Below are 27603 nucleotides of genomic sequence, written 5' to 3' on the forward strand. Positions count from 1 at the left end.
AAAATTGGAGGCTATAGAACACGAAAAATACAAAGGTGCGATGGTTCGGGCTCGATCTGGGAAACTTCTTGTAGGAGAGGTGCCAACCAAGCGTGCCCTCTCAGACGAGAAGACTTATGCATGTTGCAATGAAATAGGTGAAATAGAGTATGCTGGCACTGTAGCGAGGAACCGAAACGCGATTAAACTAGCGTTCGTAGAGTACTATAAAAAACTTTGCTTTGCGAAAACCCCGCAATCCAAACTTTCGGCAGGATTTTTTACCTGAAATACCGCAATTGGAAAGCCAACAAACGGATTTATTAGCAATAGAAATTACCGTGAAAGAAGTGGAGTAAGTTATTGATCAACTGAAGCCGGGAAAGTCTCCCGGTCAGATGGCTGCCTTTTATAAGGCATTGGAGCCGCACTTTGCCTTAATTCTTCAAGAAGTATTTGTTGAGGCTTTTCGAAGAGGGCGCTTACCACCTTCCTTTGCGTGGGCACACACGGTGCTGATTCCGAAGTCCACTGATGAAGCAGAGCGTAAAACAGTGATAGGGTATAGACCCATAACTTTAACAAATGCAGATTACAAAGTTTTTATGAAAGCCTTGGCTAGTAGGATGCAAAGTATTATTACAGATTAAGTAGGGCCACATCAGCCTTGTGGCATCAAAGGTAGAAGTATATTTACAAACAGTCATGTAGCGAGGAGTATTCTGAGACTGGCGATGCTCAGTTAGGTAAAGCAGCGATGGTACAAATCATTTTTCAAAAGCCTTTGATATGGTATGTCATGTCACACTTTTTGAAATATTGGAACATGCTGGCCTGAGAGAGAGAGAAGAGGGAGAAAGGAAAGACAGGGAGGTTAACCAGAAGCAGTCTCGGTTTGCTACCCTGCACGTGGGAAGGGGTAAGGGGATGTAAAAGAATGGAAGAGAAGAAGAAGAGTTTGTGACGACAGCACGCGACAAAATACAACAACAACAAACGAAACAAAACAAACGAAGTCATAACCGCAGTCCAAGTACTGCACAGCACCATTGTGAAGGAGATCGAATGGCATATCAAAACTGTACCACCAGTTTGGTTGTAAATGGGGAACTGACAGAACGCGTTTATGTTCGTTCGTCTGTGAGACAGGGATGCCCCATGTCACCATTACTGTTTGCTTTGTTTTTTTTTGTTTTTAAAGCCCCTGTGTAGGAAAATCATTAACAGTGATCAATTAAGAGGTTTCCGGCTGCTATCCTGTGAGATACGCGTGCTTGCATATACTGATGATGTTGCATTTATATGTACTGACAAGGAAAGTGTGAAAATAGCACTGCAGATCACGCAAAGCTTTTGCGACCAAACTGGTAGTTTATTGAACGGAGAAAAAAGTTTTGGATTATGGCATGGTTCGTGGCAGCAGACACCCACTGTCTATGAGAAAATGCAGTGGAGCACTGTACCCAACAAATACCTAGGAGTACCACTAGATAGATATAGGGAAAATGCGCAGTTTTGGAGAGACAAGGCGGATGAAATGAGCACAAAGACTTTAAGTTGGGTTGGGCGGGATTTGTCAATATTTGCAAGATCCACGGTATGTAACATTTTTTTGGCAGCTAAAATATGGTACGTTTTCCAGGTTCTGTACTGCAGAAGTAATAGTCAGCGTTTTCATAGGGTATTTGCAACATTTGTCTGGAATTGTAAATACGAGCGAACATCTCGGACTAATCTTTTCCGGAAGGTCAGAGACGGTGGGTGGGGGTTAAGTCACCTGTTCTTGAAACAGGTGATTAGTAGATTCTTATTCTTAAGATATCAGCAAACCCGTTCATACGTACAAATATTCAGGTAATGTTACCGGGAGCCATACCAGAATTTGTTGTCTCCACCATGGACAATGTTCCGTTTAAAATATCCCGGCCGCTACTTATTCGAGGTGGTCTCTCCCTATAGGTTTCTTATAAATAGATTTTCTATTGAATACTTAAGCAACGTTCTAGGAAGCGCCTACTGAAAGACCTGGTAGACATAGTTTTTTCCAGCCCTCCTCTACAGAACCATTTATGGGGAGGGATCGGGAAGGGACGTCCTGAAACGCGTCAAAAAGATGTTATTTCCACCTGGTGCTAAAACGTTTTTCTTTAAACTTCACACGGGCACACTAACTGTGAAAACATGGCTCGAACAACGAGCCATGTTTGTGCCGTGGGGAGGTGAATTGTCTTTTGTGGAACAAACCAGAAACTGTAGACATGTTTTTAATTGAGTGTTGGGACGCTGTGTTTTATTGGGATGTTCAGCAGAGAACGCTGAAGAAGGAACTACCAGTTGATGCCTACGGTATTCGTTTTGTGCCTGTTCGAGGAAATAGTGTCCCCTATGACCTCTTCACGCTTCTAGGTCTTTATAGCTATGGAGGTCACGTATGGATGTATGAAATGCTGAGCACCAAGCGCGATCGGTTAACGCCTATTTTGTTGAACAGATCACGAAGCCCAGAAAAGTGCTAGAGCACCGAGGGGCAAGTGATGAAATGATTTGTATATTAGATACATTGAAAACAGTTAAAAGTGCATAAGTAGGTACAGCCAGCTTCAACATGCTTGTGGTGATGTGTGGCACATGTGTATATGTATATAGTGTATTAACATTGTAATAAAGAAAAAAAAAGTTTGGGGGTAGCTCAATGGGCTAAACGCCCGCCAGCCAACATCGCGGACCGAGAGGTCATGAGTTGGACTCCTCTCAACCAAACTTTTTCCTATAGTTTTTTTTATTTGCCATTTGATGGCGTTCATTTTGCTGACGTCTTTCCGTGACAGAAATACGTCATGAAAGTCTTGGTGGACCCCGGCATAAAACACTTTCGTGTCAAAAAGAGCCATCTGTTTAAATATTGGAAATAAGTGTATTTTCGCTTACTTATTTCCGCAAAAACTTTGCTAACTTGAGTTCCTTTCTATGAAAGCTTCGTTAATTCGAGTTGATGACACTATTGAACGCAATGGGTATCTGTCAGGGAAGGTAAACTTCTTCGTTAAATCGCGAAATCGGTCAAATCTTGTTTCCTTAGATGGTTTTAACTGCATATTTCTTTAATATTATTGCTCTCTATTATTTCATTGAACAGGCGCTCTCCGCAGGGCAGAGGCGCGTGACAGATGTCGTCGAACAGTTTCTCTCGAAGGCAACGAATATTGAGAAGTGGGAAAGGCACTCTCGCTAATGCAATCACCGCTCGACACCTGACCAGGCAGAAAATCCAGGACTCTGCTTCGACCACCTACGCGAAACCATGAGGGCCGTTGTAGAGCCGCCCAATTTTTTAAACTGAACGCAGGAGCGTCGACCGCCGAGTCGATAAGCGCCGTACGACGGAGCACAGCGGCGACATGAACGAGAATACGCGCGTGCGTGAGGTGAGCAGTCCCGTGCAGCTGTCGTCTGCTAGGTTGTTCCGGAAACCAGACACTACCCCCGCTTCTTTGAGCACCATTATCGCGTGAGCCTTCTTTCTTTTCTGAACGCTGCCATCAAGTTAAACGTCGAGTGGTCGCGCTTCAGATGGATGGGATCGGATATACACCCGCTTGTTATACTACGCGCGTGTCCGCATTTATTTCCCGCCTGTGGTTCACGCAGCATTTTCCTGAGACAAAAACGATACCTGCCACTGCTCCTGCCATTAAGCACTCTTAAGTTACCGGCGCTCATCACAAGAGCTTCGACGAACAATCACTTTAATTTACCGGTTGCTAAAAATGTTTACGCTCGGCGGCTAATAGAATTTCATGGCGCTCTTATTGAGAATGCTATACTGGCCCGATGGAAAGCAGCACACAACTTTTCTGCGGCCATGATCGTTTTATGTTAGCGATTAGTGGTGTAGTTGATAAATAATTACGTGCTTTGCTTGTTTCTAAAAGTGCATTGCGGTATCGAGTATATGCATTATACCTGTTCCTCTTGCACTGTTGGTACCGTTTACTGAGACATGTGGCTATCTAACCATGGTCCCGACACTAGTCAGACAGGCTAGGAACCAAAAATGTTTGTTCGAAGTTTTTGTATTACATGTTGAAAGTGACAATAAAAACACCAAGAAACTGGGCAAATGAAGAAAGGACAAAGTAGCACGTGGGGGTTGGGTCCGTTTCGCATAAACAGTCTAGCAGACGAAAGCTGCACCGGATTGGTCACACTGCCCGCGCACCATACGCTCGTTCATTTCGCCGCTGCACTCCGTCATACGGCGCTTATCGACTCGGTAGTGGACGTTCGTGCGTTCAGGTTAAAAAAACAATGGGCGGCTGTACGGAAGAACTGCGTGAAATGTTGCCGTCGCCTGCGCCTCTAGTGGCCTCCACCGGAAACAATACCGGAGCCCTTAAACTACTGAGAAAAACGGAAGCCAGAGAAGCCAAAAGGCGGCGGCTGCACGTCGTTTTCGCACCGATTCGCGCTCTCTGCGCGCGTTGGCCGTCCTTCAATGCCCGCTCTTCCCCCGAGCGAACGACACGCGGCCGTCCCGTAGGGAGTCCAAAGGGCAACTGCTGATAACAGCGCTAGCGCCTTATCTACGTCATGAGACAAAGGGGCACAAGGATTAGTGAGAAGTGCCGCCGCCGAGTGTCGCGACACTTGTGAAAGAGGCATCGGCACTGGCGAGGAGTCACATTTGGCGAGGGCGCGCCGAAAACAGTTGTGCTGCGCACCGATTTGTCCGCGCGCGTAATATCGTTCGACGCGCCATTTTGTCCAATGCCGCTATCCACCGGAACTCAGCCATGCACTGCTTCGCTGTAATATTCTTCGCGAGGAAATCCAGCAGCCGCAGTGAATGCTTGAATTGTCATACCTTCAGCCGGCAGCCACGAGCTAAGCCGCTGCCGCACGCCGCACAGGCGTCGCCCTTGTGATGCAATACACTTGTAATGCAATAAAGCATACGCGCTTGACTATTCGTCGCTTAAGCTGCAGAAAGCCGCTGCATGCATTGGTGTACTAGCGCAAATAAGACAGTGCATGCGCTGTGTCGTGTCATTGCCGTCGTACGATTCTGGGAGCAATCTATCGCCGGCCCAAAGCTACTTTTTCTGCTTTCGGATACGACTACGACTTACAGAGATAACAAACACAATCACAATTTTCTGTCGAAAAAGGTGACCTTAAAAATAATGACTCGCAGTCGGTGCGCACTTCGTTGACCAGTTATTCAACGCTATCAAAATGTGCGAATTTTACACCTTCTTGGGGGCCAAGTTTACAGTACTTCTCATTCGTAAATGTGTTGCCAGTAGTGATGCAGAACTATCGGTAAATTGACTATCGATAGTATCGATAGTTTCTTTGAAACTATCGATAGTGTAAACAAACTATCGATAGTACTACTATCGATAAACTATCGATAGTCGAATCGGTAGTACCATAGGTAATATTACTAGCGATACTACTGCCACGCGTGTTTTATTGCTTTGTTTTGAAATATTCGGGTTTCACCCACAGACTGTTAGCTGTGTTTGACGCAGACCGCGCCGCAATGTTTGAGAAGCTTCGCGATTGTTTGACATTTTAAGATTACGCGCCGGACGCGAATATTCACGTTTATTCGAGAGCTTACGCCAGCACCAGCGATAACGCTGGAAGGTTTGATGACTGATGTATAAGAGACGAAGCGTTCACTGGTTATCAGATTACTCGACGGCCGGCGACTGTTCTCGCCGCAATCAGTGCGCAGCGTGTATCGCTTGTATTCTGAGTATTGATTTTCTGGGCACAAGTTCGACCAAAAAAAAGAGCTTCGTATTTCCCAGTCTTGCTGCAGAATTCTTCACTGTCACAACCACGTGACACAACTATCCATAGTGGTGCGAATAACGATGGTGTTGCTGGCTGGCCAAATTGCCAAAATATTCGCGATAGCCTACTATCAGCTTCGCTTAATTTATGAGGAAATTTTTATAGAGAGAAATTATTTGCGCAGTGAAAATGGCGGCATATGTCCATCAATAAATTAATATTTAAAAGCAACCAGTTACATCTTACAGTTAACAAACTTAGTTCTTGATAATTTTTTTATATTGAAATCATCAAATGCAATATAAACTCAAACCGCGCAGTTTCTACCCCATGTAACGGCTTCCTTTCCCGCTACAGCCTGCTCCTCCGGCTTCACTATGTAAACACGCGCGCGGGGAACCAAATTTACTAGATGCGAAGCAGCTTTTGCTCGGGGCTGTGTCCGTAGGTACGTAGTTCCATTGGCGACAGTCCGCTTTCTACCGCCTAGCATAGCCATCTGAGCGCTTGCTTGCCCCAAGGAGAAGTCTTCCTCCTCTTGTTTCTTCGACCGCCTTGACGATGATACGTGCAAAGCATTTTAGGGACCCGGGTTGCCGTATGCTGTCCTAGCTTGGCGTAACGCAGACAAAACCATGTGTGCTGGCACGCGCGAGCGCGTTCGGGCCTGTGTAAGGGGCTATGTAAGACGTTGTGGCCTCTCCCCCTTACACTCTCTCAGCAATCATGTGATGGCGTCGGGGAACGAGATTCTGCGATGAATCCGCGTGGCGTACTTCAACAAGAGTTCGGGAGGAGTAACAGCAACAGCAACAACAGTGATTTCATGGTGTGCTCCACTTGCAAGGACGCGTTAACATCGGGCAAGGTGCCCGTGATGAACGGAACTTTAAGTCGACCCATGCGCTGCTTCGCATCCCCACATGGTTCCCTTTAGTGGGAGATGATGTAATTTTTTCCTGCAATGAGTTCGCGCTGTTGATTTTAAACTATCGATAGTACTTACTATCGATAGCACTATCGATAGTATCTTTAACTATCGATAGTTCGATAGTGACTCAACTATCGATACTATCGATAGTACCATCGATAGTTCTGCATCACTAGTTGCCAGTGGTCGGCCGGCTTCACTGCGTCTAGTATCAGGATCCGGCCAAATATTCCCGCACGAATGTTTTTAGCGTAATACTTTTTGTGAGTACCGGCCGTCTGCACAAACTGAACCTGACGTTATATTTATATCGCTATAGCCTTTACATCATTTCAGGCACTAACCGTGTAGCACGAGTGCCCACAAACTCCTCGGTTTCCTAAGTGCACGCGTAGTTGCACACACGTATGTCGTGGTCAGGTAAGCAACACATTTGCGTCAGTGATATCACAGTTTTACTACGAAAAACTGCGCAAACTAAACAGGGACAGCGAAGACACACGCACAAGTGTAGACTAGCAACAGGAAATTTATTGAAGGAAACAAAAATATAAATAACAAGAAAAACCACGTGAACGATTAGAGCTTGTCGTTTAGACAATCTATCTCTAGTCTGTGTAACGTAACCGAATGCCTGGTAACGCAGATGATGCCATACTTTCGGATATAAAATGCCTCAGCCACTTCTCGCGCTGTCCTATCTTTATGCCTAGAGAGCACCTTTGTTTCATGCAGCAACGAGTGACATTTGCAAACTTTGCAATGCAAGCACAAATTTGACGAAGGCTGAGCCTTCAGCGGAATCCTGTGATCCATGCGAATATCATATATATATATATATATATATATATATATATATATATATATATATATATATATATATAGCTACGTACCAGTGGCGTCGCGGTCAACAAGACAAAGAAGACGACAACAAGACAGTCTGGCGCGAGCTGTGCCTATCAGCAGCGCTGCTCGCCGCTTAACCAGTTGTAAATACATGTGTCTGTGTCTTTCCCGTAACAATATATATATATATATATATATATATATATATATATATATATATATATTTATATATATATATATAGTGTTGGCTCCGCTTTTGCAGCAGTCTAATAAATATTACATTTGTATTCCTATGATTCAGCAAGCTATTAGCCCCGAGAAGTTGGGGTGGCGCCGCCTGGCGGGAGGCGTGGATGACGTCACGGCAAGGACTCTTCGACTCCCGCCATGACGCGCCGGCATATCGCGCAATTGCTTCGGGCGCTGTTCCGCTGTTTACGTTCGCTTTTTGCCTGTCTCAAGCTTCAGATGAATGAGGAAAACAGCATCGTTAATATTCCTAGTAAAACGACAAAAACTTTTATGCATTTTTTTTTCACAGTCCCCAACGGTGCCCGCGCGCCGTCGTGCACACTTTGAAAGGGGTGATCAGGTTTGTCGTTGTGTCGCGCTGCTAACTTCGGGGATGGGTCTGATTCCCGACCACAGCAGCCGCATTCCGACGGGTGTGAAAAGCAACATTTCTCTGCTTAGATACGGAAGTACGTTAAAGAATTCGAGGTGGTCAAAATAATCTGCAGCGTGTCTCACACTCGTGTCGTGGTCTTGACACGCAAGACATTATTAGGTTGCGTTGTTCACGGGCGATTCCTTTAAAAAATATGATGGCTTCGCCTCCACAAGTGTTATTTGCATCGGACGCATCTGTGATCGGCGGACAGCGTTCTTGCCCGAGTGCCAAGCCCCGCGAACGATTACGAGAGCGATTGAGCCTCGCAAAATATCTCGAAAGCGCTCGGCCGAGCATACCGCCGCAGTTGTTGTGTTTGTTTTTCTTGTGTACTCGCTCACTCATCATGTTGTTTAGTTTCACGTTTTTCCCGCAATAATTTCGCGACTTCATTTCACAACATAAAAAAGTTGAGTTAATTGCGGAAACTCCTTATTGCTGCCAGATTCTGTCTTCATGCAGCATCGTAGCAACGGCGCTGTTACACTTGTATAAGTACTAGTTTAGATAGCCAGCTTGTAAATTAATATTTGCATTTGATATACCCCTGAGCATCATCAACCTTTATGTCGACATGACGTGCGAGACCATTATTCACTCATTAAGGCGAAGGACGTTCAATTAATACGTGGGCCACGTCACTGAGAGTGCCATCGAAACAGTTCAAAATGTGCATTTCGACTTTCAGGCGTTTGTTTTGCAGACGATTGTTATCAACAGTGCTCCCACGAGAATTTAACATTACCGCTCGTGACCCGGCGGTTGATCAGACCAGCAGTTCATGCAAATCGGGGTATACGGCCACATAATCCCAGACGAGTGTTGAGAAGAAATGTTTACGTAAATCCAAGTATACTAACACCTCAGATTTTCCGAAACCATTGTGTGCGTGGCAGTATTATTTTGTTCAATTTTCCGGATGTATTAAGTGATTCTTTACGATAGACGGATTCATCTAAAGTCTCCTGTAGCAGAAAGCGCAATTCTGTCAAATCACCTAGATAATCTGCAAAGGCAGACATAACTTGCACGATAAACCACAATGTAATTAGTGAATTGAAAACGTCCTAATTTAATTTTTAATCTTCGGGACGCGTGTTTTAACCGTAGAGTCTACGGCCAAGTTGTAATAAAGTTAGAACCATTAGCGGAAAATATTTAGCACCGATGTCTTGGAGTATGTGGTGAAAACAACAAACGTCTTGCTCTCGTGCATCACCATTTTCACGGTGAAGCTTCCTTTCGGACGGGAATTCGCCCATTATAAGCTATATTATCCAAACTTTCTACAGCTTACTAAACTTTCGCTAATAGTGTAAACTTCCGCCTTCTACCTTGGGAAAGTTGCATCGCAAGAATGAGCAGTAATCACTACCGTATCGCGAAAGAGCGGGTACGCGGCGGGCGCAGAAAAAGGCGAGCCTCGGCAGCGGAGCAAGCGAGTCCTTGCCGTGGCGTCACATCGCCGCGACTGCCGCGCCGCCAGTGTTCGTTCTCGGGGCTAATATTGAAGCATTGCTCGACCCCGGAGGAATACATTAACGAAAGTTACGTATGACATTCACATCATAGCACCGTAAAGTGCACTTAGACCGCCAGAACGAGGCAGTGTCCTCTTCATTTCTTACGAGGCTGGGTGATCGCCGCATGCTGACCGAAGATGATGCCAGATTGACTGACAGCCGCTTTGTAGATTAGGCTACGTAAGCAACATACGCCCAGGTAGTCTACGAATAAACGACAAGCGCCATCCACTGATGTTGGTCTACGTACCACTATCCAGGCCTACCAGTTTCAATGGACTATATCGACAGACAGTTTGTCGATGAAATGACTGAGTCATCTACAATTGCTAACAGCTGTACTATACCTCATACTTCACTACACATGGACCATTCGCCACCGCGAACACGACCGGATCCGATAACAAGTCATGACCAGCTGCTGGTGCTCACTGATCACGGTGATGATTACCTTGTTCAAGAACTGTCAAGAACGTCTTCCATACACACACACGGGTTCGTGAAACGTGCGTGCGTTCTCCATCATAAGTGACAAGTATAATCACTACATATCAGCTTACCGCTTCTGGTGTTGGAAATACCCACGTTGCCGTTGGCAGCGTTAACCAACTGAAAACAACTGGTTGCATAACACATATGCGGCTCTTCAACATATATGTGTGCGTATAAAGTTGATACAAATCTTTAGCGTCAATTTGTAACGCTTCACTCAGTGAAAAAAAATCACGCCACAGTCAGCTTCCCGCCGCATGCTTCGCATAACATCGACTCCCACGATACGTGGGATCTGCCGAATTTTTTCTTCTCTGTTTTGCTCGTTTTCTCACTCTGTCTGAAATATCATCGAGGGCGGGTGGGATGCGCAAAAGAATCAAGTTCGACGGTAGCTTAACTCATCCCCTGACGAAGAGAGGAGCTTTCTCGAAAGTGCTGGGGAATAAATAGTTATTTCACTGTTGAATTTCACAATGCCTCCGTTGTGTCATAATCCATCACCCATGTAACGAAAATAAAGTGTTTAATCAGCTTGCAAATATGTCACCAATTCGTTACTCTTGACACATGCGTGCTTGGTGTAGTCGGCCTTTCATGCTGTGTAATTGTGTTGGAGGTAATACTGACTTTTCTTCTCGACCTTGCATGATTCTACAAAGTTCGTCTTGTTGGCTCCCCCAGGCTCCAGTGGAGCAATCGTTGTCATTACGCACTATTTTTCGTGTACAGCTGCAATAGTGCCTAGCCGCTTAATGCGGTTGGGCTGCTAATGGGGTTTTTAGCACTGCTGGTTTAGGTACAGTAACTGCGGTAATGCCGCGCTGCCGTGGTCGTCACGCAGCACTTTCAGCCTAGAAAACGTGTATCGATCATTCTTATCATGTTACCGTACGTATCTAGCAACGCCCGTAGGTCTCTCCATAAAATTAGCTATGTGCAGACCACGACAGCACAGTATTGCCGTAGTCGCCGCACAGTAAACCACCACAGCTAAAGCACCACAGTAATGGCGGCAAACAGTGGCGCTTTATGCTTCCCGACGTCGGCCGGGCCGACACCGCCCCAGCATCGGCTAGCTTATATAGGACCAATGACGGCTTGCTAACATCGGCTGAATGACGGCGGGTACACATCCGGCCTACACCAGCTAGCCAAAATTTGCCCAACGTCGGCAAGCCCACATCGCCCAAAGCCGAAATCGGGCCTATGCAGGTAAAAGTAGCGCGAGCGTGATTTGCTGACGCCGGGCGAATGTTGCTGCTCACGTTTGCTCCCGTTGGGGCAATACTGGCACAGTTTCACTGTGCTGTATAGGACCTACTTTTTAACAGAGTAACGCCCGCTCTTGTAACTTTAACCTTTTTGAGCCGTGGATTTTTTATTTTGGTCGCAGACTTTTCTTGTGCGTGTTTTCCTAATACTTAGGACCTCAGAAGACCACAAACGAACAATTGAGCCAGTCGTGCAAGTAATATTGGACTTACAGACATGACATCAAATTAGGTCATGAGAGCTCAGCGGTCGGGAAATGAGAGGTTCACATTTTGTGCTACTCACTAGAGTGCACATAATGTGAACCACGTCTCACTTTTCATTGTGACACTCTTTGAAACAGCTTCGGCATGTCGACCCGAAAATGACGCTTACCGGCCTCAGCAAACCGGCCTCGACGTCACCCATGACTTCGCTCAAGCTTATTCTTCTTCTTGGCGGCTCCCAGCTCCGCAAGCATGTCAAAATTTCGGTGTCAATCGCAGTGAGGATCATTGAAGAAGGGTTGCCCCAATAATAGACAGTTTGATTTCATTTCCGAGGTGCTTGGGGAAATGTTGTGTGGTGATGTCAACTGACACCGCCAGGGCCGGAAGTGTTAAAGACCCTTTACAGGCATCATGTTCGGGCGAGGAATCATGTTAGCAGATATAATATTTCGTTGCAGAAGAGCGGAACCGCACCCCGCGTCAAACCTGGTTAATTCTGCTACGATGGTGTGGTTTAAAGTTTTCACTTATCACAATGGGCTTAGCTACAAATCGTTATTCTTACCATCATCAGCCACAGCATCAACAAAGCATGCAGATACGCAAGTGTGCGCATTGTGTTACAGATGCGTAATGGGTGCTTCGCTAAATCGCAAAATGATGTATTATGACGCAGTGCGTACTTCACTAAAGGATAATAATTTATGGCATCGCGCGTACTTCGCCGCTGAACGTGCGTACAGCGGTGAGCACTGTTAGGGTGAACACGCGAGCGCGTGGCCGACGGCACTATCCGCGCCGCGTAACAGCCATCGTTGGAAACATTGCACATGCGCAGCATGTGCTTTGCGATACACTCTTTCCACCACGCGCACTGCGTCATAGATATGCTTGTCGGGGATACGCTTGCGTGCGCGCGGTGGAAAGAGTATTTCGTAGAACGCATGATGCGCATGCGCAATGTTTCCACCGATGACCGTTACGCGGCACCGACAGAGCCGTCGGCCACGCGCTCGCGTGTTCACCCTAAGAGTGCTCACCGCTGTACATGCTTTAAAGAAACTTACAGGGCGTTGTAAACCGCATCTCAATCTTACGATGTGAATGTGCGGCGCGTTGCGCGCAGGCCTGGCGCTTTTTTTCTTGGACGCTCGACGTTGCATAACTTCGTAGTATTTGTATACGCAAGGCCTAAAGTAAAATTAGACAATACAAGAATGCCTGAGCCTAATCAATAGTCAATATTTATTTGATATTATAAGACAGCGGGAAAACGCAACAAAATGCAAGGCAGAAACTATACGTAAGAAAACGCGATTTGACGCTATACCCACCCGTTTTGAGTTTTATCCTTCTCAACGTCCTTTTTCTTTCGTTGCTCAGGCTGGAACACTGTGTCCAGTCGTCTCTGTTGCACCATCATCCCCCAGATATCTTTCTCGTGACCGACCCTCGCTACCTTCAGCGTTTAGAGACCCAGGCCCCGGTCCAGGAATTGCAGCTTGAGGTGTCGTACGTCAGCAGACATTATGGAGGACTGTTGATGTCGAAAGGCATCTTGCCAGCGGGCAGAACGCGGAATCGTTGGAGGAGTGATGTGACGCCCAGGAAGGTTTCTACAGTGGCCAGGGTCTCACCTGGGCAGCTGCGTTGACCTGTAAAAATGTGATATGTAAGCAAGAAGAGCATAGTCAGCTGAATCGTGAACACGCAGATAGAAAGAGAGAGAAAGCTTGCCTCTTGCCAATTCTTACACCAGCGGCTGTTCTTCCTGCTTCATAACTCACCCTATAGGCTGTTCACGCTGTGCTCACTAGTATTTGAGCGGAGCAAAAATAGAACAATTACACACGCAAGTGAAAAAAAAAAATTCGGCAGATCCCACGTACCTATGGAAATCGATTTTATGCGAGGCATGCGGCAGGAAGGTGACTGTGTCGTAATTTTTTACATTGAGCAAAACGTTACTAAATGACGCTAAAGATACGTGCAAATTATATTAGCACACAGATATGTTGAAGAGTTGCACATGTGTTACATAACCAGTTGTTTACAGTTGCGCAACGATGCAAACAGCAGCATGGGTAATAACAACACAATTGTAACTGATGTGCGCAACGCAGACCTCGCCGATTCCGCTGCTTGTGTTCTGTGTCTGGCAGTAGGCGAGGTGGGATGTGGCCTACGTTGAAGTTGCACGTCGCCGTGTTCTCGTATGTTACCACGCCTCCGCACCTGCAATGAAGCCTCTTGCTGTGGATGACGCAGTGGGCTCATCGCATCAGGTTCCATAAAGTGCTAACACGCCAGTTTCTATGTGCAGAGCGTCTTTTCGAGGTCGTGCACGTGGTCGTGGACAAACTGTACGTTGAGAGCGGCGAGCGTGAGGTGATAGTTGTGATTGTGGGCATCGAATGAAGGTGGTCTCCCGGTCCGAGACAATGCCTAGAGGCCTGTTTGCCAGCCGTGTCATGTCGACAGAACTTTTGTCGATAGAGCCGGCGACATGTGGAAACCTTTGTAAGATTTTGCGTTGGTGAGGTATAGGCCGTCGAGGCTGGTAGCCCTGGAAAGTGCTACGTAGACTAACTTCACTGGCTGACGCTTATCGTATTCGTAGACTGTCTGGGCGTATGTTGCCATTTGTCATTTACATATAGTTATGGCGTTTGCTTGCGCAAGGGGAAACCATGTCCTCTTACACGAGATATTTTCCTGGCGTATATCGGCGTTGTAGTGATTCCCATTACCATGGGCACCTATTTCAATTCTATTGAGGCGTGTGCGGTTGTGATGTGCTTCGTGCAGGCTGGGACGACAGTGCATATCGTGGACATTGGAAATTCAAGCCGCAGTCACACGAGGTTGCCGTGTTCTTCACGCTCGATGTACGATAAGATGCCCATGTTTTTAATGACGAGGCCGTCGCTCACGTCGATGTTGGCCGTGATCATGGCCAGCTTACCGATGTTCAGGCAAATTGAGGCCGGCAGGCCACCTACGTCGCTTGCGTTCATCTTGGTCACCTTGGTCTGGGCATCCGTGTGTACCTGCTCCTTCGTATACCCAGTTATGTTTTCGCATGCGGGATTACATAATACGGTGTCCGCAGCATCGAGGCAGTGTGTGCGATAGCGGTCGACGTCCACATTGCTATAGTATAGCCGTATGTTATCTGGGCACTTAGCGGCGGCTGCTTCACGTGTCACAAAGCGGGTCTCAATCAATACGACGTCCTAGTTGGTCAGCATGAGGCCCTGGCCTAGCCTAATAAGAAATGAAGAGAACAATGCGTCATTCTGGCGGACCACGTGTACGAGTGGATGGCAGTCGAGCGTCTTCCAAAGGAGTTCTGCCTTCCAAGGGCCCCTAAACCACCCAGAGGTCGAAATTTAGTTGTGGCGTTGCAGCTGTGCACGAGTTTACAGCGAACGCTGGCGGAGTTGCACGCGCTTTCTCGTTTCGCTCTTTCCTTCTCCAGGCTGCGTTCGTCAGCTCGTCTGTCCACCTCTCCGAGTGCCCTTCCTCAGCGTTCGAGGTGGACACGCAAGAATCGCGCGCATCTGCTAGCAGAAAACAGGCTCTTGTTCGCCCACTGACTCTTGCTCGCGACGTCACCTAATCATACAGATGACGTCACGGCGGCTGTTGTCGACAGAGTACAGTCACGAGAGGAGCAGGCGAGCGTCTGTTGGTGTTTTAGTGGCCCTTTCAGCTCTCTTACTTTCCTTGCTTTTGAATGTGTATATTTGCAGTTACTGTGCTGATTGAAACTGTCAGTCAGACTGTGAACTTAAAAGGCATGCAAAACTTTTTGTGACTTTCGCCTCCCAGGTTGTGCTTATATTTACATAGGTCAAATGGGCGGATCTAACAATGACCGGCTCAGCTGAGCAGCACTGCTCGTCTTTGATGGGTATAACGTGTTGTGTGAACTCAGCTGCGCATGTTTATGTTGCCACCGACGCCTAATATTTCCATATAAGTTTTTTAAGATGTGGCTTGTTAGCGACACGTTAACTAGAATGGGCGAGAATAGGGTGTTCTCCGTTCCACAAGTGCAATGGTCTTCAATATGCGTGTCTTTTCATGCTTCGCCACCGCGCACCCTTACATCATAAATGAGTTGTACACTACCAGAGTGAGAGCGAATCGGGCCAACAGAGCTTCTCGAAAGCCAACTGTAGCTCCGCACTATCGGGCACGCCCTGAGTTCTTAAATATTCGGCAAATAAAGTCGGGAGTGTGTATCGATTCAAGAGTCGTCCGTGTACTGAGTAGTATTTTTCTAGCGAAAGTGGACGGAGCCCTACAATATGACCTAGAAGGCATTGCCAGTCATGTGTTTAGGTATGTTGATGATTAGCTTGTGTTTGTAGGTTAGAGAAATTTTACTCGTTCAATGACTGATGTCGGAATATTATTCAAACAAAGGGTCTGGGGCCTAACCTTCACTTCAGAAGTTTCAATGAACGACGTTTTGCAATTCCTTGATCTATCCATTCGATTCCAAGCGACACACGTTTGTAGGTCGTACCAACCCCGTTCTGTAAAATGACTTCTAAGTTATAGGTGCGCTCATTCGAAAATTGGGCAAGAATGGGTTGACCATGGCGTGCCTTTCTACAGCTGTTAAGAATTCCTGTGCGCATGCTATGCGCGAAAGCTTCATGTGTCAGATGAAGAGATTAGAAGCGGCCGGTTTCCCTCGCTTGGCTCTTTGGTCTAGTTCGAAGCGATTGTTGGACCGCTTGAAGCCGGAGCAAAAGAATGGTGTGGCTGCAGCTGCAGCAGCCTTGCCCCGGAAAGGCTTCGCAAAATTGCTGTCATTCCCTATTTGCTCTCTGTTCCCACCGCCTGAAGAAGGTGGCCGGTCATTACGACGTCAATGTCGTCTTCCATGCCGGCAGGTAGCTGGGGAGTGTGTGCGCCTCCATTGACAGAAGGGTGCAAAAAGATGGTTGATCCCTCCGTCATAGGAATCGGAATAACACGAAAGTAAAGCGTGCCCTTGCAGAAGTAACTGAATGTTTACTGTGCATTGATATAAGAGAGTTTGCACAATGTATATTGATGTTTGGCAGCTATAGGACAGTTTAACGTGGATGCACCCACTTTGATGATTGGTGGTGCATCACCATGCGGACGACTAACGTCCATGGTAAATGATTAAACAAACCCTCGTGGTAGCTGTAGTAGTTAACGGTGAAAGCGTCTTCAGAGAACGAGGTGTGATAGCCAGAAGAGCGTCGCATATTGGACGCAGAACTCGGTCGCCATCCCGTGGCATGTTAAAATGTGATTGAACGCCACGGCCGGACTAGAGGGAAACGCAAAGCGCGTTGTGCCGCCCCGATAGCCAGGCCGCGATATCTCTCGGGCGGGGAACGCGGTGTTACAGCCAGATGAGCCAGATGAGGCAGGCGCACGTCGCAGAGCTATTTTCGGTTTGTATGAGCTTGATGCTGTGAGCGAGGCCGACGCTTTTACGACGCTTGGACTAAGGTCGCCACCTCGCGGTGTGTTAAGGCATTGGCAAACTTCTTTTGAAAACGCGCCGAATGGGACGGACGTGTAACGCGTTGCACGTGCTAATCGCGGAGGCCAAAGAAATGACGAATTACTTTACCGCTCCCAGAGGACACCACCACCCCGTGGACAGGGAGAGTGGTAGATATAACAGGCGCGTTTGTTAAGCCGTTAGAGTCTGTGACCATGGCGCAGTGGATAGCGCTCCCGGCATCTGTTGTTACTGACCGAGCGGTGGTGGGTTCGACGCGCGTTGACGGAACTTTTTTTCTTTGCTATCTGATCGTGTAAATTTTTGCGACGTCATTTCCGTGACGGAAATACGTCACTGAAATCTTGGTGGACCACGGCATAAAACACTTTCGTGTTAAAACGCCAGGCCTGCGCTGAAACCGCAGCACAGTCACAGCGAAAGCTGGAAAAGCGGCGTTTCTAGAGTCCGTCAAGCTCTCTTGGGGCTACAATACAAGTACACCAGAAAGGTACCCACTACGCCATAAATCACAATTGTTGTGAAGTTGGGAATCACCTACTAAGCCATTATTCGTCATTCGGCGGAGAAGCGAGGCACCGGCTACACGTCTGTAAGGCATTATGTGCATTTTGTTGACGCGACGACTGATGACGATGAAGAATTATGGCTCAGCCCTTTATAATGGGTTGGAATCTTTAAACGGCCCACCAGTTATGTAATTTGCATTGGATGACGCCCGGTCGCTATTTCCCTCTCCCGTCATGCTGTATAATATACGTTGACGTGGGAGAGAGCCGGGGGGGGGGGCGAAGACCCCGAGGAAATGGATCATGCGCTTACGGGCTTCCTTGGCAACCAATACAAGTGCACTTGCGAGGAACCCACTACGCTATAAATCATTGTAATTTTTGAGAAGTAGGGCAGCAGGCACTGTGCCATTTTTCGTCATTCTACGGAGAGCGTTGGTACCTGCTAAACGCATATAAGGCATTATGCGCTCTTTGTTGATGATGTGCCTGATGACGATGAAGAATTATGGCAGAGCCCTTTGTAATGGGTTGGAAGCATTCAACAACCTATTCGTTGCGCAATTCGCATTGTGTGACGCCTGGTTACAGAATTCGCGTTGTGCGACGCTTGGTGCTTATTTTACTCTCCTGCCACGCTATATTGCATATGATAATGTGGTTCCTTCCCGATATGAAGCCTGTATAGGACCTTTTTGCAAAGCAGTTTCAAGCACAAGAAAAAAAAAACCAGCATGGCTCAGAGGTTGAATACTGGGCGCCCACGCAGAGGGACCAGGTTCGAACCTCGTTCCCATCCTGGAATTTTTTTTTATTTCGTTTTTTTTCTTATTTCGAGCGATACTGGTTACGGACACCGGCGGCGGCGGCGGCGGACAACTACGGCGCCAAAAACGGCCGGTGAAATGATCTCATAACAGCTTTCGCTGTAAAAGAGGGGTGGCTTCTTCTGACGGTGAGTGTTCCATGAGACACTCTACACCGTACGTTGACTGAGCCTGCTGCGCTGTGTACACCATGCCCTTCTCATGTGAGAGCTCCTACATAGAACAGACGGGGAGGCGTCTCAACGTCCGCTTGAGACAGCATGCTAGCTCCTTGAAGGGTGGGCCGTCTTCACACCTTGTCCTGCGTTGTAGACAGTCGGACTTCGCACCTGAATTCAGTAAGGCGGTCGTGGTGACCAGGCACAAGAGCCAGCGTATCCGGGAAATCGCGGAAGCGGTCGAAATGATAAAAAAGAAAGACACGTGCGTGTGCTGGCCGTCTATTGCTCTGATTGATGAGGAAGTGGTTTTCCTTACATCACACCGACGGAGATCGGCGCGTTATAACTAAAAGGTCGATGAGTATGACGACTTGCAGCTCACTGTATTTTACCAGTACGCTGGGTGGGGGAGCACAGGTTTGTTGTTAATGCTTCTTACCATATATATCCTTGGTGTTTTTTCTAATCAAAATTCAGTTATTAGACAGCGCCTGTGTAGTGGTTTCTTTTTCTCGTTCTTATTCTGTTTGCGCTGGCCGTCATGAAATAATATGTTCATTATCATCACCACAGTGGCTTAGCAGTCTTGATAGGAAAGTAGCCAGCATACAGTTTTCGAGAACCTATATGCGAATGAACAATATGGCGGTTGGTCTTGTGAGTAAAGAGACTGCCTGAATTGAAAAACTCATTTGATAGTGCATATTAGAAGATAAACACATTATAAAAGCGCGAGGATGAAGTGATGAATTCTTTACGTGCTTCGCTTTTTCTAGTTTTTTGGTTTTTACGGAATGGAATCTATATAGGCAGGATGGATGCTCACTACTTCGACGCGAACTTAGACGTGCCCACGAGGAACGTTTAAGCAGCTCACCGTTAGTTCAGCATTGCTTACCTACGGAAAATGGCAGGAGGCATTCAGGTTTGCGCGCCATGAGTGTTCCGTCCTCGTTCAAGAAACGAGTGGGGTCAAACTTGTGAGGGTCCCTCCAAACCTTGGGGTCGAAGTGCGCGGCCCAGAAGTTGGCCATGATCACTGTGCCTTTCGGAATGAAGAAGTCATCCACGACGGCGTCTTCAGAGGCTCTGTATTAACATGGTAGATGCAAGATAAAAGCATCAAAAGGAACACCATGAGTGTAATCGGCACAATTTGCTTGTGCAGAGCCTGGCTTCATTGCGAAGGCATTGCTTAATCGCCTGGTATTATCCTACTTAACTTACTTCGTTTAGAGATGACGAACAGTGGATATCAACGATAGATTTTATGCCCGAAGAAGACCACTAGACTGACGCAGGTAAGGGAACGGTGCACAGAAAAGTCAGAAACCTCCGGCGAACCTTATTCTTTTGTGTAGAGGGCAATATTTTCCGCAGACGGACAGGTGGGTATCGGGGAACAGGATGCAAGTTTGATGAAACAGTGTTCTGGTTGAGTGAAATTAAGTTGTTATCATTGGATATCTAAATCGTCGCTGATAGTTCTTTTTTTTAACACCAAACGACATGAAGAGGGCAATAGTTATATTAACTGGGCTTAACAGTTAAGCCGAGTACACGGGTAGCTCAAGGTCTTTAATTAACGTCGGCATTCACGCCAGAGCATAGACGTTAGTTTTACCGCCATTACGTGCTCGCTAACGTGCGCAGGTTTGTAAAACCCAAGGTTGTCACATAAAAATCATGACATGCATTTCGTGTATGGCTTCACTTACATTATACGCCCATGGTGCGCTCCAGGGCATTTCGCAAGCTGCATAAGTACCTAAATTGTGCACGGCGCGACACGATTATGATGAACATATATGAAAGATTGTAACATAAAAATCACGCAATTCGTGTCATGTACGCCAGGATTTACATACCACGTTCACAGTGCCTTCTCCGGCCGTTATATATATACCTTGATATATATACCAAAATTGGGGTGGCCTTATATCACTGCATGAGAAACATAAGCGACAGATCGTAACATAACAATCGTGACATGCATGTCATGTACGACATGACTTACATGCCGCGCTCAAGGTGAGCTTGAAGCCGTTTGGCTAGTCAGATATATATACGAAAATTGGTGTGGCGTAACATGAGTGCGTGAGGAACATAAATGACAGGAAATGCATGAATACACCAGAATATACGTTTCTTTGGCATGGTATACACCGGCGGGCACATGCATGCACGACCGACATGTGATAGTGTACTGCATGTCATGACATGATTGACATCGTGTCCTCAAAGACAAATAATGCGATGTATGCAGCTCCTTGCTGACTGCTTCGGACTACATCAATGCTAACAGTGCGTGGGATCTGCGGAATTTTGTCGCGATAGCGTCAAATCTCTCATCTCACAAAAATTGCGGCGTCGGCGTCGGCATCGTTGGCTTATGATCAAAAAATCGGCGTTGTCCGTGAGTAAAAATCCTGAGATAGAAATCATAACGCGATAATTCTAAAGAGCGTGTGCCACAGAAAAGCCGTTGCCGGTATCATCGGCGACGTTTTCGGTGATCGAAACATCTCGATGCACGCAAATAAAATTTAGGACAGATCCCACGTACTGTGGGAATCGATTTGATAGCGAAGGAGTCAACACGGAGCTGCCTGTGGTACATATTTGTCTTTGAGCCTAGGGCTAATTGCAGGTGTGGATTCGCGTCTTTGTGTAAATTGTATAGATACGCGCACATCATGAGTGGTCTGCACCGCGTAAGTGTGGGAAGAGGATCGTTGCAGTTCGTTTGTCAGCGTATATCTGCTTCATTAAACTCGCCAACGATAACAAGCAAACTGTATTTCCTTTGCTTAACTCAAGCAGAACTGTATTATACAACTACTCGTCATGGCAGCTAACACATAAAATACCACGCTGCTAAGTTCGAGGGCGTGGCTTCGATTCCCGACCACGGCGGTTGCATTTCCATGAAGATGCAATTGAAACAACTCCCTTGTGCTTAAGTAGGTGCAACCCGGGTTGTCGAAAATAGTCAGGAGTTCCTCGCTACGGGCTTCCTCACAACAATACCGTACACCTATTGAAACGTAAGACCCCACCAAACATTATTGCGGTCGTCTGCAACATTCAGTGCCTATGAGCGCTGTTCTTTGGTTTTACCTAGAGCGCATAACAGCACACCAATGGCCGGTGTATGCGGGAATGCGCACACGTGATTGAGGGAAAGGATTTCGTGACGTATATGACAAGCGTGACATGCATGAACCTGTGGCATGCTACTTCAGCAAGCCCATAGCTGTTACCTTAGTGACATGTTATTCACGTGGTCGGACTGCCAATCCTATTCCTGCATATACTCATATCCTCCTATGTCAATTTTGGTATGCATAACGTTGAGATGACGACCAGGAGAGCACCCAGGCGTAGGCGGCACAATAGATAGATAGATAGATAGATAGATAGATAGATAGATAGATAGATAGATAGATAGATAGATAGATAGATAGATAGATAGATAGATAGATAGATAGATAGATAGATAGATAGATAGATAGATAGATAGATAGATAGATAGATAGATAGATACAGAACACAGTCCGAGTACCTTTGGCTCTCAGCGAAATGCTTCGCATTAAAAAAATTCAGCAGATCCCACGCCCTATGGAAATCGGTTTCATGCGAAGCAGTCGGCGAGTCTAGGCTGCATTTTTTGCCTTTGAGCCAATGGTACGATGCGGATCAACGTGCTTGTTTAGGTGCAGTAGTTGTGTCCGCATCGTGGACTTAACGGGAACTGGCGTTTAAAGGGTAACTTATGGTCGGACGTAAGGTCTACACTTACGTAGAGCACACGTCAATAGTATCGAAACAAAGTGCACGCTACGGTGTGATTGTGTGCATATCATTCGTTAGCGTATTCTTCTGGTTCAAGCAACGCTTGTATATAGCTTGCTGAATTATAGGAATACAAATGTAATGTTTGTTAGACTGGTATAAAAGCGCAGTCAACACTGGAACCACTGTTGATGTTAACCCGATATGACGCCTGTGTCATAGGAGTACATATGTGATGCTTACTGCATCGTCATAAGATCAGCCAGCCTGCACTGCAAGCACAATTGACGTTACACCGACATTAGAGAGTTTGAGAAGTGCCGCGTTGCGTAGGCTTCTCTTGCGTTCGAAGGATCAGCAGAGTTTGAGAATTTGGTCAAACGCACGGGGCGGCACACGTGGGGAAGCAAGATTCTGCGGGACACGGGTCATACTTCGTCGCGACTTTCTTGGGTCCTCAAGCTCTTTGGGTTTCCATTTCTCAAACTCTGTATTACGCCTGCATAGGGCATTTTTCAAAAGAACTTTCAAGAATTGGCGTGTCTGTGGTAGAATACCTGACTGCCACGCACAGTGCTTGAGTCCGATTGCTGCTGGCATCCTTGTTATTGCGACAGCAACTCTATGGACACTCTCGGCTAGTTTTCGCCGTCACCGTGTCATGTGCCGTGCATATATATATATATATATATATATATATATATATATATATATATATATATATATATATATATATATATATATATATATATATATATATATTAACATAACGGCGAGCTGTTTATATGCACCAGCACCATTTACTTCAGCGTGCTTTATTGGTCACAAGCGAGATGGCACGAGGGGCACGTTTAAATGTCGTCGCCTCAGCTTGCTTGCGATGCGCGCGTGCCTCCTGCCACGCCAGATGCACTTTGCTCTACAGGGCGTTGTTGCCTGCGCGTTCGCTTATCTTGTGAGTATGATGGTTTGTATGTCTTGTGCTTGCACCGCGATGTCCGCGCTGAAGTCACAGAGTGTACGAAGGTCACTTCGCTCGCTGCAACGGCCGCGTTTGCGAAAAGAGCGCGCTGTTCAAACAGAAGTAACAACTGTGACAGTAGTTCGTTCGTGCTCGTCCTGTGTATACCTGTGCGTTCGTTTCGTGCAGTCCTTTGAGCTTGAGCGACGCGCTGGAATTTCGAGCTGCTTTCCGTTCGTCGCGTTATATTCCAATTTGTTTCTATCGCATTCATTGCTTCATCATTGCGGCGAAACTGTCACTTTTTTCTTCTTTGTATTCATCGTGTCAACGCTGCCGATGTCGGTGTTTCTTAATGCTCTCGCGTTTATAATTACCAATGTCTGTTACCATGAGAGCACCCAGACGTATGCGTCTAGATAGATAGATAGATAGATAGATAGATAGATAGATAGATAGATAGATAGATAGATAGATAGATAGATAGATAGATAGATAGATAGATAGATAGATAGATAGATCTTTGGTTTGCTAAGAAATGCTTCGCACTTAAAATGATGGTGGCAGTCCGAATCGAGCTCAACCATTCTTCGTGGCAGCCAAATACTTTACCTAGAGAAACAACAGCGCTCGAAACTGGTTACGAGAAAGACCCTATACTGCCCTCCTGTCGGACGAGCCTCAATTGTGCTTCGGTGTTGGCTATGCGTTTGAATAACAATGTAAATAGCCTAACATGAATACTTCAATGACTCCGCACGATGTAGTGTTGCATTGCTCGACCCCGGAAGGGCACGCCAACTAGCTGCTAGTTATTATATAGGCATCATCGCGCCGTAGCGTGCACTTCGTTTGGATAATGGCGACATCTTTGCTGTAACGTGTACGCCCACTTTACGTCGTACCACAAGCAAACCTTTAGAAACCACTGCAGTCAGCGTGGCTGGTGAGCTCCAGATATGCCATCAACTACTAAATTTACAGAAAGATGTCCGTCCGACCTTGTAACACTTGACTCAGAGCAGAAACTATGTGGCATAGGGAGCTACTCGCTGACTGCTTTGCACAAAATTGATCCCAACAACGCGCGAAGTGTGCCGTAATTTGCCTCTAGTGTCCCTTGAACTGCGTATAGACAGGTTGGCTATATCAGCAGGGGCGGCAGCAGAACTTTTGCAAAGGGGCTGAGCTTGTGGGAAGCCGGATGCCTGTGGCGTTAGCATTCGAAAGGGCGCACATGAACGGATTTAAGGAGCGGGTATCAGGACATCCGGAGGTCCCCTCTCCATTCGCTCGTGTAGTGAGTCGCTCACTCTCTTGGTACGCCTAGCGGCGTGCTTGTTTTCCAGCGGTCCATCTCCCACACGCTGGCCATGGTGAAGGGCATGCGCAGTCGGTCCTCCCACGTTGGTCGCCGGTCTCGGCCGATCACTTCATCAATTTCTCGCTGCACCTGTGCAAGTATGAAAAAGAAGTCATACTCATCATGCATTTAACAGAGAATGAAGCCAACGAAGCTATAGGGGATATTACTTGTTGTCTCGTGAGGGTAGTATTTATGAAACACACAGAAAGAAATTGAAGTGCGCAAAAAAATAGGAGCCTTTCCCTCTCAGGGAAATGGAGCAAATGACGTTGGCGTACGCAGTGTCTGCTGTTCTTTCTTTCCAGCCTCATTGCGCAATGCTCCCTCCTAACCTTTTCTTTGCTCCATGCCGGCATCGGAGCTTCACCTACATGCTCAGCAGCGCCACACTTCTTTTGTTACAGAAAACAACTACAGCCTCGCGTGAAACAATGAAATGCAACAATTGAATGCGACAACGTGAAATACCAAGTGACCTCGATAAAAGATGAGGTTTCCATATAAGGCACAGCTGACTGCCGACAAGCGCGTGATCGGGAGAGCACGAGTTACCTGGAAACAGCGCATACAAATACGCAAATGACAGGCGCCCCATCAAGAGCCTATTTTTGTACACCCGCGTTCCTGTAGAGTAGCCGGCGCCGGATCTTTTGCGAACTACGCCACCGCCGCCACCAAAATCCGTAACTCATAGATGATTCGCTTAGCACCTTCCCGCGGTAAGGAGGGAGCAAATTACCTTAGGATATATTGCAGCAAGATGGCGGGTTGGGCTAGTTGGCGGGCGTTCATCTTTTGTAAATTAGGTTGCAGCGCACTGAAAAAACGTGGACAGTAAGTGCTGTCCTTCTACTACCAACGTTTTATTGCGATAGCATTATACCGACATCCTCGACGGACGTTTGCCGTCGCCTTCATGTCCCGGATATGTATATGTACATATAAGTAAAAGCCACAAAAAATAATTCAGAAGAACAAAAAATTTCGAAGCGCTGGACCGGGGTTTCGAACCTGCGGCCCCTCGCTCTACAGCTCCCTGCCTTGACACTTACTCCTTGTCTCATCCATTCTCTAGGATACTAACGGCAGAATGCAAACGCACGCTGTGCTGTGTGAAACGCACGGGACGCCACGCGTGGCAAAATTAAAATTATGCGAGGCGTGAGCCATGCTGCATCGCTGCCCGCGCTGCGTTTACGTCGTATCGCTGGCGACCCACGCTAGTTTTCCATTTTGGGGTTACAGCGCCACGCCTGTCGTGGCCAGTCGGCCAGAGAAAAAGAAGAGCGTCCCGTGGCTCGTAGTGGCGCGAGCTAGTGGGAACGCTTTGACCCTTGTACACTTATGCTAGAGGAGGAAGAGAAACTGGACCGCTGAACCAAAATCACACTGTGCATGCTACACCGCGACCACAATCGTGATGCTAAAATTACAGCACTAATGCACGAGGTACCCACGAAGAAAAGAAACGTACGACACAAGCATTCACTAAAACTGCTTTATTCATTCATACGATAATGTATATTTAGCCCAAGGCAAACTTAACGCACATGCGCACACAATAGCTCTAAACCAAATTGTGTAAAAAGGATGATAGTGTATTAGATAGGCGAAGACAAGACATCATATTCAGATGGGTGCAGGGACAACGAAGTAAAGAAGAAGTAAGAAGGACAAAGAAGTGCGTCTGCGCTGTAATTTTAGCCTCAGTAATAAGTACCAACTAGAGCCAAATGAAGTTTTACCTTAGTGACCAGAATCGACGCCCGCAGGGAACGCGAGGCGTGGCTTCAAGTGCTACTGCCAAGTGCCGTCTTTACATTCTTCTCTTGAGGTCGCGCGCTCTGCGGTTTTGTTTGCCTCCCAAAGGAAGGCGCTGCAGGGTCTTGGGGCAACGCGGGCGCAAGAGTCCGAGAGGCTTGCGTTCTGCGCATGCGTCCTGGCAGCTCGCAAATTTCTCGGGTACCCAGTTCTAAAGCTGTGTAGTGTTTCGCCGGAGATGGGATGTTGTCACGAGTAATACCCTTGTCACACGGGTAGTCTAACCACAGTTAAGTACGACGGCCGTTAAGTCTAACGGCCGTCGTACCTTGTCACACGACAACCCTAACTGCAGTTAAACCGCTAACGACCGTTTTCGTAAACGGAGGTAGGCAACCCCTGTTAGCGCCGTAAACTGACAACATGGCGGCCCCCATGTCGGACGCGAGCAGCTCGGCTCCCAACGACATATCGAGCCAAAAGCGTGTCAACTGGACCGTTGCGACGATGGAGGCGTTGATACACATTTGGGAAGATAAATTACCGGCTTTGAGGTACAAGTTTGTCCGTGCTGCAAAATCTAGTTGCATTTCACGAGATTGATACACGGCTGCGTTCGTTCATTGAACAGGGCTTCACGCTATTTGATAGACGCGCATCAAAACACGCTGCTTACGCGTCCATAATCGAGCGTGAGGCCCTGTAAAAGGCGATGTTATAGCGGTGTTGCATGAACGCAGCCATGTATCAACTAAAGAACGGTTGGAAGCGGTAGAGGCGCACAAGCGCGCGTCTATTTAATATTTGGCGTGTTTCGCGCGTGTTTGTTTTTTCTCGGAAAAAGCAACCAGACAGGTGTGACAGCGCCTCTGTCTGGTTTGCGGTAACTGTGGTTACGTCCGCTAACTGCAGTTGGGTATAACAGCGGTTAAGCTTACCCGTGTGACAAGGGTATAGGCACCCTGCAATGCA

The 27603-nt window shown here is 47.0% G+C and overlaps 2 protein-coding genes across 2 annotated transcripts in view; both read right to left on the minus strand.

Annotated features, from left to right (window-relative positions):
• The window catches only part of LOC119374878 (cytochrome P450 2D15-like), a 92957-nt gene extending 79807 nt beyond the window's left edge, over positions 1 to 13150 (minus strand). Inside the window, exon 1 of the mRNA XM_049411068.1 lies at positions 13065 to 13150. Coding sequence (XP_049267025.1) covers positions 13065 to 13150 — 86 coding nt within the window. The remainder of the gene's footprint in view (positions 1 to 13064) is intronic.
• LOC119373863 (cytochrome P450 2C23) overlaps positions 13003 to 27603 on the minus strand; it is a 50855-nt gene continuing 36254 nt past the window's right edge. Inside the window, exons 7-9 of the mRNA XM_049411069.1 lie at positions 24818 to 24957; positions 19647 to 19837; positions 13003 to 13385 (exon numbers count right to left, since the gene is read on the minus strand). Of these exons, the coding sequence (XP_049267026.1) occupies positions 13258 to 13385; positions 19647 to 19837; positions 24818 to 24957 (459 nt within the window). The 3' untranslated portion in view covers positions 13003 to 13257. The remainder of the gene's footprint in view (positions 13386 to 19646; positions 19838 to 24817; positions 24958 to 27603) is intronic.

This window comes from Rhipicephalus sanguineus, chromosome 11, assembly GCF_013339695.2.
Source record: "Rhipicephalus sanguineus isolate Rsan-2018 chromosome 11, BIME_Rsan_1.4, whole genome shotgun sequence".
In the NCBI taxonomy this organism is placed as follows: domain Eukaryota; kingdom Metazoa; phylum Arthropoda; class Arachnida; order Ixodida; family Ixodidae; genus Rhipicephalus; species Rhipicephalus sanguineus.